General features: G+C 32.0%; 1 protein-coding gene across 1 annotated transcript in view; it reads left to right on the top strand.

Annotated features, from left to right (window-relative positions):
• Positions 1–12,365, top strand: part of Tsr1 (Tsr1 ribosome assembly factor) — a 273,200-nt gene that overhangs the window by 139,578 nt on the left and 121,257 nt on the right. Inside the window, exons 10-12 of the mRNA XM_090415842.1 lie at positions 649–775; positions 890–1,101; positions 3,148–3,212. Of these exons, the coding sequence (XP_090271968.1) occupies positions 649–775; positions 890–1,101; positions 3,148–3,212 (404 nt within the window). The remainder of the gene's footprint in view (positions 1–648; positions 776–889; positions 1,102–3,147; positions 3,213–12,365) is intronic.

The following is a 12,365-nucleotide window of genomic DNA, read 5'->3' on the forward strand; positions in this document are numbered from 1 at the left end:
TATTATTTTCATCTGTAAATAATCACTAGGGGAAGTGATTATTTACAGATGTCTGTAAATTGTCCTACTTTGGCCAAACAGGCAGGACAGCAAATACCATCGTGATTTCAGAACACAAAGACTACATCCGTTTCACCAGTACACCACTCTGGGCTTGCAGACCATGCCATAGATACCCGCCATAGAATTCGTTGGAAGAAAACTAAAATAATACACTGCAGCAAGTTCAAGTACGAAAGATTATTCATGGAATCATCAGCGGCTCTAAAAAATGCTGCAAACTTCAACCAATTTCAGTGCATGAGACTGCCCAAATTTGGAAGACTTGCATCATAAGAACTTCAGCCCAAAGGCCAAGACAACCCAATTATCCTGCTGGGGGGGGGGAGCCACCGTTAGTGCTTTAGGAACAATATTAGTTTCTTGCCTTCTTCCTCATTTGCTTTTGTTAGTGCCTGCGTGTACATACCATATTTGTATGTTCCTGAAGATGGCAACATGACATTGTCGAAATATTGAAAGTATTCATTAAAGTTTCCTTTAATTAATATCCATTTTATGCGTTGTAATTTCCTTAAGTTAACTACCAGTTATACAGAAATCTTTGTAATATGTAATTCTATATAAAATTGCTATTATTTTATTTAGGATGATAAAATGAAAGTACAGGTGTTTAGTAAATCTGATTCTCAATGTCAACCATCACTTCAGTCTGAAAATATTCCTGCTATCACCGAAGAGGAAAATCTATCAATACATACTGATATTTCTGAAGGTAACTTTTTGGTTCATATGATTTTTCAGATGACAAACCTTGTTCAATTTTTTTATAATGTAAACAGCAACTTGCTCTCCACAAAATTGTTTCCTGTTTGTTAATTTTTACTAGATATCTTTAAATCCAACAAAACTGTTACAAGACTGTTACCAAGTGGAATTTCAGAATATCAGGCAACATGGATTTTAGATAGTGAAGAAGAAGATGAAATGCCAAAGGAAAATTTTCAACCTGAGAGTGATTCTGATTTAGAAATTATGGAAGAAACTATGGATGAAGATCTTCAGAGTAAAGAATCCCTTACTGAAGAAAATTGTGATATTGTAAGTTTATAATATACAACTAATAGTAATTAGATGTCTGTTTAAATCCAGTATCACAATATGTTTTAATGATTTTGATTTATTACATAAGTATTCATCGTGGCAGTTTAATAACACAGAAAAAATGTTGGTCTTACTCTAAGTATTTGATTATATCCATTAAAAATACACACCTATCAGTTCTTATTTTGATCCATTCTCCTAATTAATTGTGTATTCCTCTGACTTTTTAGAGATTTTTCTTAACATCCTTAAAATTGCTACCTTATTATTAAATTTAAACTAATCTCCTAATTTTGACATATTTCTGTGACCTTAATTGGATAAATACTCAGCAGAATATTTAAAGAAATTTTTGTAAACCAGTTAAAACTGAAGGTTTACAGTTACTTTAGAGTTTTGCTTAAATTGGTGTCTTAAAATTGATCAAGTAATCCCTCCTCTTCATAATCAATCAAATGCATCTTCTGAAGTGCATCAGAAGTGGATTTTTTTTGTTTTCACCCTCCCCTCCCCCTTCCTCTAACATGCAAGTAGGCTCAAGACCTATAACATGAATGTGCCATATGTGGGCAAGTGTTCAGAGGGTGGGAAAAAAAAAGTAATCTGTTTCTTGGAGAGTTGAAAATACTGGGGAAGAGGGTAAGAAGTTTTTTTCACAGAGTCTGTAACTGAACAGTACATGGATGTTGACCAGAAGCCATCTATATTTGTACATGATTAGAGGGATGTGGAGGAATACTGGCAGCCAGTTCGATGAAGCAACATCCATGAAAATAGAAAGGGCGTAGAAACAGTGTCTATGGAAAAGCAATTAGAGAGATTTAATGATCTCTTTAAGAATAGCTCTTCTCTAGGTAGCATTCAGAGAGCCTTTTATTTATTTATTTTTATAAATTATAAAAATATTTTATAAAAATTTATATTTTTTTTATTTAGTTGTATAACAAAGAAAAAAAGAAGAAATAAATTACAAGCGTTTGAATCCAAATGCTTATGAAAAATAAACCAAACTAAATGGACTGAGAAAGGACCAGTCAAAGGTGAGGATGAACTAAATTACTAGGAACTAATATTAGACTAACTAAATTTAAAAATATTAAAATGGGTATGGGCATGTAAACAGAATGAATCAACATAGATTACCTTACATTGCCCTACAGTTGGTGGAAAACTACCAAACGGACAAGGGTAAGGATAAGCTGGATCACCAATATTAAGAAAGCTGCTAAGATCAGCAGCCTTCAAGATCTTTCAAGGAAGACATCATTAAGAGAAGAGTGAAGAAGATGTACTCATGAAGTGCTCAACCTATCTTGATGGAAGAGAATCAATCATCAATCAATGTGATTCCCAACCACAAAAGAAAGATTGTAAGCCTATAGGGTACCGTGGGCGAGCTAATGATTTTTTAATATATTTTTGATAATTTTTTCAAAATTGTTATTCTTTTTTCCCACATATATCTTATATTCTTATTGTTTTCTTATTTAATTCATTCTTATTTAATACTCAGTCAATAATAAAATTTGTTCATATGGCAAATTATGTAAAAATGTCTAACTTCTTCATCTCTATAATATTATGGTTACTAGAACAGACAAGAAGTGGTGAATTAGCAAAACAGGTGTTTGAAACAAGAATTACAGGAAAAAGGAAGACCAAGGTGGATATAGGTGATTTCTGATGGGAATGGATTGCATTAAAGATGAAATAACCTAGACGATGACCAAGATCGATATAGGTGGATTGCTGACGGGATTGAATTGCATTAAAAGATGAAATTGTAAGAGATGTCAAGTCAGAGAGGCGACATGTAATAGACCAATTATGAAGAAGGTTGGTCGTTGGAAATCTACTAATCTTGAAATCTTGTGTTAAACTTTTGTAATATCTTGTACCCTCATAGAGGATATACATCAGAAGATGTTTTAAAGGCACATAGATCTACAAATGGCCCATGAAGAATTGAGGAGATTGTACAAATTAATATGTATCACTTTATCAAACAAATGAAAATAATGTCTTAATAATATTCTTTTTTAGACATCTGTTCCAGAAAATATGGATAATTATGATGATAACATCAATGCTGAAGAAGAAAGAGTCATGTAAGTCATATTATCCATTTTCTATTTTTTGAATATTACTTTCATTGTTCTTAATCAATTCTTTGTAATAAAGCAGAATTGAAAGACTGTAGTAGTATCTCATTAACACAGTCTGCATTAACTAAAAGTGAGTTAGCTAGTCTCATATGGAGTGGAATGGTTTCTCCTTCCAGATTATCTTCAAGATTATCTCATAGAAATTTTTTAACTTGGTTATGAATACTTTGTGCATAAACTTTGTTTGCTTACACTTGGATAAAGGATGAAACAACAATATAATTTCTTGGCATTTGATTTAATTTATAATCAAGTGAAAAAACTTTCTATAACTAGCTCTAATCTGGAGTATTTTAATAATAATGAGGTATTATACCTTTTCTATATGTATATTGGACATATATGACTACTGCATTACTTCAAACTTGGTGTCTCTTCTGGATGGTGGCCCTTTCCATAATGCATAGCATTATACACACCTGAAGGGATGTGTTTGTATTATGGGATACTAAGACAATTAGTGTGATGTCATCAGCCTCTATATACACGTAGCGTAGTTGTGAAGAAACTTCACAACTATGTTACTTGGATAAAGGGTAACAAGAATATAATTTCTTGGCATTTTTGATTTAAGAATTATCTTAAGAGGACTGCAAATTGCATAGATAGATAAATCTTATAGATGAAAAGAGACTTACTCGTGATAAACAGGGAGAAAGAACTTATAGAATTCATTTTAAAATTTATGGAATTTACAACTGTGTTAAAAAAACTTCTTTATTATCCCGACGTTTCGATCTTCACATCAAGATCATCATCTGGAGCATATATCAATATACAAGACAAGCTAAGTTACATTATTAACTGTAAGCTAAAGAAACAATGCTTTGATCACATGTTATTCTACTGGCATGACCTCTAGTGAAAAAAAAAAAAAAATTACAAATTATATCAAGCTAAATTCTATTTACAATGACAGGAATAAACATTCTTTCAGATGGTTTTCTTTCAGAAATAATGAAATACTATTTTTAGTATTACAATTCTTATTTTTGCTTTTAAGATACTGGATTTTCTACAGTCCTGTTTATAGTTGTTCTTAGTGAGGAACGTTCCATGGGTCGAATATATACTTTCCATATGTTTGGGATTTTTAGACCATCGTTATTGTTCAGATTGGGGTGGTTGATAATAATTTCACATGCTTCCTAAAATTTCTGTTCATACCATGTTTTAGTGCGATGTAGACAGCTAGTGCTTTTCCAGTCAATTCTGTGTAAGGTATTCAAGGCATGATCAGAAAGGCCAGCTTCACCATAATTATTATATTTAATGTGTCGTTTATGTTCTTTTTGTCTGATAGGAATTGTGCGTCCTGTTTCTCCTATATATGGTGTGTTGCAGGACAATAAATACAGTATACTCCTGGATGTGCTAGTGGAGGCAGTGGGTCTTTGGATGAATTGAGCAAACTTTTTAATTTTGCAGGAGGTTTGAAGGTGGCTTTGAGGTTGCATTTTTGTAGTACTCTGTTTATTTTGTCTGTTGTTCCTTTAATGTAGGGAATGGTTATAGTTTTACTGTAGTCTGGTTTGGCTTTGTTTTTTTTTTTGAGGTTTTGTAGAGAATTTTGTTAGTAGTGTTTTGGCTGTATCCGTTTTTTTGCAAAGTATTAATGATAATTTTAAATTCGTCTTTCAGTGCCTGTTCGTTGGAACAGATCATCTGAGCCCTGTTTTTTAGCTTGTTGATGACACCTAGTTTTTGTGTTGGGTGGTAGTAGGAGTTTATGTGTATATATTGTCCCATATGTGTCAGTTTCCGGTAAACAGTGAAGGAAAGATTGCCAGAGGGAAGATGTGTGGCAAGTGTATCCAGAAACAGAAGTATATTGTGTTTTTCAATTTCAATTGTGAATTGTATGCGTTTGTGTTGTTTGTTTAGATGGCTAAGGAATGTGTCTAATGTCTGGCGGCCATGGGACCAGATCGCAAAAACATCGTCAACGTATTTAATCCAGACTTTGGGTTTTAGAGGGTAAGGTATTTTAGACGAACTTAAGGCAAGTTGCTCAAAATATACACATAAACTCCTACCACCACCCAACACAAAAACTAGGTGTCATCAACAAGCTAAAAAACAGGGCTCAGATGATCTGTTCCAACGAACAGGCACTGAAAGACGAATTTAAAATTATCATTAATACTTTGCAAAAAACGGATACAGCCAAAACACTATTAACAAAATTCTCTACAAAACCTCAATAAAAAACAAAGACAAACCAGACTACAGTAAAACTATAACCATTTCCTACATTAAAGGAACATCAGACAAAATAAACAGAGTACTACAAAAATACAACCAACCTCAAAGCCACCTTCAAACCTCTTGCAAAATTAAAAAGCTTGCTCAACTCATCCAAAGACCCACTAGCCCACCCTGGAGTATACTGGATTTATTGTCCTGCAACACACCATATATAGGAGAAACAGGACGTACAATTCCTATCAGACAAAAAGAACATAAATGACACATTAAATATAATAATTATGGTGAAGCTGGCCTTTCTGATCATGCCTTTGAATACCTTACACAGAATTGACTGGAAAAGCACTAGCTGTCTACATCACACTAAAACATGGTATGAACGGAAATTTAAAGAAGCATGTGAAATTATTATCAACCACCCCAATCTGAACAATAATGATGGTCTAAAAATCCCAAACATATGAAAAGTATATATTCGACGCACGGAATGTTCCTCACTAAGAACAACTATAAACAGGGCTGTAGAAAATCCAGTATCTTAAAAGCAAAAATAAGAATTGTAATACTAAAAATAGGACATCATTATTTCTGAAAGAAAACCATCTGAAAGAATGTTTATTCCTGTCATTGTAAATAGAATTTAGCTTGATATAATTTGTGAATTTTTTTTTTTTTTTTTAACTATAGATCATGCCAGTAGAATAACATGTGATCAAAACATTGTTTCTTTAGCTTACAGTTAATAATGTAACTCGGCTTGTCTTGTATATTGATGTATGCTCCAGATGATGATCTTGATGTGAAGATCGAAACGTCGGGATAATAAAGAAGTTTTTTAACACGGCTGTAAATTCCATAAATTTTAAAATGAATGCTGATCACCATGTAACTCTAAAAGAAAGAACTTATAGAATTACTCAGGGATTAAGTAGCATATGACAGAAGAGACTCGGTAGAAAAATATCATTATCAAATTCCTGACATTTACTATTTAGGATGTTTGGGATATTATGATAGTGGTACATGAAAGAGTTACATCATTACTAACTTCCTATGAATAATGTTTCTCCAGATTAATCTGTTAAACATATCCAGTGCAAGACTTCAGGATTCTCTAACTAAATTGAATAACAGCTGTAAGAAATTTGGCTTGAAAATCATCAATAAAAAGACTGAAATTATGAAAACAGATAGGGAAAATTTAAAAAACTTGAAAAACTTCAATTGTCTTCTCAATAGAGAACTTATAGAACAAGTAAAATATTTCATCTATTTAGGCACAGTTTTTAGTGTAGGTAGCAATTTAAATTTGTAAATAGACAACAGAATAAGTACAGCTGGTATGATGGGGAGCCAGTTGAATAAATGTACGTGAAATAAGAGAGAAATTATTCAAAATGCTAAACTAGCAGTATACGAAAGAGTGTTCAAACCAGTTTTAAGTAATGAATCTGAAATTTGGAGTGGTTGAATCATATTAAAAATGAAGACATTAGAAAGGAACTTGACATTGTTTGCATTCAAGATCTGTGAACAGAGTTAAAGGTGGATGGTCACTTAAACAGAATGGGAGAAGAAAGGTTATCAAAACAGTTGTTGGATCACAAAATGACAGGAAAGAAACCCAGAGGAAGGCCAAGGTCTAGGGGGATTCAGTCTGAAGTGCTGACAATTAATAAACTAATTTGGAAGAACATTGCTGGTAGGGGATTAAAAATAATGTAAACTTAATCTTGTAGTGTTGTCATAATAGTCTGAATACTCCATGAAAATACATATCAGGAAATCGATGATGATCTGTCAAGATTCTGTTATATTATCAGATCTTATATTTCTATTTTCTAAGGTGCTACTTACTATATCAGTTCACCTAGAACTTTTTTCCTACCATCCTGGTAAAGAACACGTTTTGCTAACCTTTTTATTTAAGTGACTATATCATCTTAGATTATCTGTAATAATACATTCCTGAATGCTAACAATGTCAAGTCTTTCTTAATATGCTCATTTTTAATATGATATTACCATTAAAGCCAGTGGCAGTAAAATGAGTCTGTAGTCTCCAGTCTTTCTTCAAGTGTTTTATTTCTAACCCAGCTCTTAGGTGATTATAATAAACTGAAACTGCATAGTAGAGAAATCAGCAGAGTAGGAGGGGTGGTCAAATGACGTTTGAAGGAAGCAGTATCTGACTGTATTCCCCAGAGTTAGAAGCATAAATCACATAGGAATTAAGTGATTGAATAATACTTTAAAGCAAGAGCTGCACGAAGGTGGCAAAATATTTTGGAGGCTATAGAAAAAGTTTAAAAATGGAGGAAAGAGTACTGTACATGGAATCACAGATAATAAAAATGACATTAAAACAGGTAACATGGTCCAGATGGCACCATAATAATTACTTTGAAAGATTACTTTGCTAAATGAAAGAAGCAGTGACAACATAGTGGTAGAAAATACTTGACTGGAAAGCATTCAGGGATACATATAGGCAGTGGTGAGCTATAAGGGGCTCGCACGAGCCCTTTGTTAAATTTTTCTCAAATTTGCGAGCCTCTTGTTCTTCTTGTTTACTTTTTATTTAAAAAAAAACATAATTTTTTGAAATGTATTAAGCCACAAACTTGTACGGTAACCTAACAAAAATTATTCTATTCGGCTGTGTATAGATTATTTGGAATTATTGTTTCAATTCCTCTATAACAAAAGTTTGAAAATAAATAAAGATAGCATGCTCTGTCTTTATCCTTCTCCCATCTGGTAGCCAGTTGTATGGTAAAACCACTAAACAATCAGATGTTCGTAAAACTGTCATCAGTGGGTTGTTCCACTGGACATTAGTTTTGTGTTCATCAGTACACTGATGTAATTTATTTTTAAAATTTAAAAATAATAATAAATTTAAAAACTGTATATTCAGCAAATTTTATTTTTATAATTGTAAAATTATTTTTACCCGTGAAACATGAAAAGACAGTGAAATTCATTAAATTTTTTTGGAGGGAAAAAAGATAAAAAAAGTGATTCTGTTGATTCTACTGCTGTTGAAGATGAAGTTGAAGATAATAAGCACATTGATTCAATGAAGTTGCAACAAGTTGAAGGAGAAAAAGAAAATCGTTTACCTGATTGCTGGAATGAGAAGCAAGCATCGTATTTCTAAATGCAGTATAAGTGGTTAGAAGTTAAATATGGTAAATTAGGATGTCGTGTTTGCTCAAAATATAAAAAGTTGGGTGTTGCAAGAGAAAAAAAGTTGCCACCTATCAAAGGAATGGGTAGAAATGAAAATGGAACCGAATGGAAACACTACAGACTCAAGAACTGCATCTTTGCGTAAAAAGTTGTCCAAATATCATGAATCGTTTGCTCATAATAAAATCATAAAAATAAATGAAGAATGTAACAAATCTATATTACTAAATTTAATTGACAAACTAAATGAAAAAGAAAATTTGATAACTTCAAAAATGTGTAATTCTGTTTATAATTTGGTTAAGAGAAACCGACTGATATCTGATTTACCAGATATTAAAATTAAAAATGGTATTGATCTAGGATTATCATTGCATTCTAGATTCTCAGGAATTAGAATAGTTGAACATATTTCTAAACAAATAAAATTAGAAATATTCTCCAAAATAATAGGAAAAAAATTGCAAAATTTCTATAATAGCAGACAAATCGATAATGTTGTCAATTCGTCTGCTATTATAGAAAATAAATGTTTTAGTTATTCACATACAAGTTGAGCTCACTGAACCATGTATGATTTTTGTAGAACTAGAAAATACCACTGCGGAATGTATACATGCTACTACAATTGCTACTTTAAATTCATATGGATTTTCTGATAACTATTTAAAAAATCATCTCATTGCATTTTGTTCTGATGGAGCTAGTATAATGTTAGGAACTAAATCAGGTGTTGCAATCAAACTTCTACAAAAACTTCCCAACATTGTGATTTGGCATTGCATAGCTCATCGTTTAAAATTAGCATTAGGCGATTCGATAAAAAACATTAAAGAAATAAATCATTTTGAAATATTTATGGATAAATTATATGCTTTTTTATCATCAATCGCCAAAAAATCAACGAGAATTAAATACGATTGCAAAAAAGACCTTGGTATCGAAATTTTAATGATCGGCCGTGTGTTTGGAGCACGATGGGTAGCTTGCAATTTACGAACGACTCTTGCTGTGTGGAGAAATTACCCAACTTTATGCAAGCATTTTTCATCGGACGATAAATATAAGGCCTTTTTAAACCGACTTCTCAATTTGAATTTTTAAAAGATCTTGCATTAATGATTGACATCCTACAGGAATTATCATATCTGTCAGAAGTGCTACAAAGTCGCAATATAAGTATTATAAGAGTTAACTCCTTAATCATGCAAACAATTAATGCAATTAATGATTTTAAAAATTCTGTAGGTTCTTGTGAATCTAAAATTGATACCATGTTAAAATCAAAAGAATTTGAAGGAATAGCAAGTAAAAGCAAATCAGATTTCACAAACCACTGCGAGAAACATTACTGAACCCTCTCATAATGTCTGTATAGGATAGATTAATGTAGCAAAGAAATTTTAAACTTAAAAATGAAAATTATGAGGATTTGGAAGATGAAGAACTGAAAAACATTTTAAATGTATTATTATTATTATTATTTGTCACCTCCAGGGAGTCCAAAGACTCATCGAGGGAAGGCATCTACTCTACAACTCTGCTTCCATCACTCACAATCCACCAATTGACCGCAACTACACCAACGCCATCTACCGCTGACAGCCAGCACTAGTATTTCCATAGACAATCACAAACGTTCATGCCCACGGCGGGATTTGAACCCGCAGCCTCTTGACTGGAGAGCGGACATTCTTACCACTCTGCCAGCCAAGCTGGTATGTTATCCTGAATGGAATATGAAATAAGGAATATGAAAGAAGTTACGTGTCCATGGTTAGAAGGAAAAAAGAGAATAAGATCTTTAAATTTTATTTTGAAATATGAAATTAAAATTAATGATTTTAGAGATTTAGTAGAAATGGCTTTGACTGGAAAGTTACAAAACAAAATTCCCAGTACGGTGAAAAAAAGCCAAAGTGATTATGGCAACAATTGCAGTTTACAGCGCTGAAACCGAATGAGCTTTTAGTGTGATGAATAATATCTTAACGAAAAAGAGATCTTCTCTCACTATAACATATTTCAGATTTAATGACAATATGTATAAATGGAAACCTTTGAATGAAATTAATCCGAATCCCTATGTCAGATATTTTCTAGAAAATCATCGCTTGGCTATAGATCCTCCTAGAAGAACACAAGACTTGGAGGAGGAAGGAAATAAGGTGTGGCAACTGTTGTCATAAGTATTCCTTAAAGTAATTAGTTTTAAAAGAGGTATATCTATGAGTAGACATATCGATACAAAATTAATTTGCCTCTATTCGGCAAGAAGAACACCAATCTTAAATTGAATACTTTAAACCTGAAAAGTCGGGACTTACAAAACATGCCATCTTCACTAGACATAGAGTTCATTGGAGAAAGACAAGAGACCTTCACAAAAGTCGGTTCCTCATTGAACGCCTTTATAAAGAAACATGTGAAACTTTACTTCATTCTCCTAACTTAAATAGATCCGACGGATTATATCTATCCCCTTTATGGGAGATAGTACTTTATAAATACATCAGCTAATCTTTCCTAACTTTTTATTGTATACATTTTTTTTTAGGAAATTTATTGACCTTTTTAGTTATCTTACACCAGCTACTTAGGTGATGCTTTTTGGAATTGTCAGTTATTGTTTAATTTGAGCGTAAAATGTACTGAAGATGCCTGTGACACACAGGCAAAAATTATACTATTAAATAATCTTTGTACGTGAGTTTTCCTTTATTAATTTTGTATCTTAAAGTAATTGTTTGTAAATATTAACCTGTATAGGAGAGAGTTTTTTCTGTGTAAATGTGCACCAGACAGTGAGGTTTCTTTTTTTTTTTTTTTTTTTTTCCTCATGTAAAAATTGTCTCATTGTCTCGAAAGTGATTTTATTAAATAAAATATTATAGTTACTGTTACTAACATTTTACAAATAAGAATTCACTTTTGGTAATCACATATAAAGAAATTGGACTATAAAATAACACCCCTTTATTGGTACCGTTGATTATCACTTGAAGTATAAAAACAAAAGAGAAATATAACATATTTCAATATTATTGTGTTTTAGATAATATTTATGTATTATTTATAGATTGTTTGTCATAAAAACTTCTATCGTAAACAAAACAAATTATTTTCTTTATAAACACCTTCAAACATCCATTCTCATTCACAGACATCCTACCACAGCATGGATGTTTGTAATTGTCTGTGGAAATATAGTGGTGGCGGTTGGCGTTTTTTTTTTTTTTTTTTTGTTTTGTTTGTTTGTTTGTTTGTTCAACGATGCGAGCCCTTTGTTAAAATTTCCATAGCTCACCACTGCATATAGGTAAAGTTGAAAAAACCATCAAAAATCTCTTATAGTACTAATTTATAAAATGTGAAAAAAAAAACAATGTCAGAATTAGAGGAATTTCTCCACCTAGTGAGATTCCTAGTAAGATTTATGAGTATACTTGAGAGAAAGTGAGGAAAATTGTTGAAAGAACTTTGGAGTTACAAACCTGGGTTCAGGCCCAATAGATGTTGTCAGGATTAAATCAGAAAAGTGTACTGTCTATCAATAGGAAACTTCTTATATTCATATAAGAAATCATTGGCATATGACAGAGCACAAAGAGAAAAACTGCTCAAAATGCTATGGTAACATGGCGTAAATGGGACATTATATCAAACAATATATACTCAATGTTTGAGTTATAA

The sequence above is a fragment of the Typopeltis vanoorti genome, chromosome 3, assembly GCF_054136105.1.
Source record: "Typopeltis vanoorti isolate ZY-2024b chromosome 3, IOZ_Tvanoo_1.0, whole genome shotgun sequence".
Lineage (NCBI taxonomy): Eukaryota > Metazoa > Arthropoda > Arachnida > Uropygi > Thelyphonidae > Typopeltis > Typopeltis vanoorti.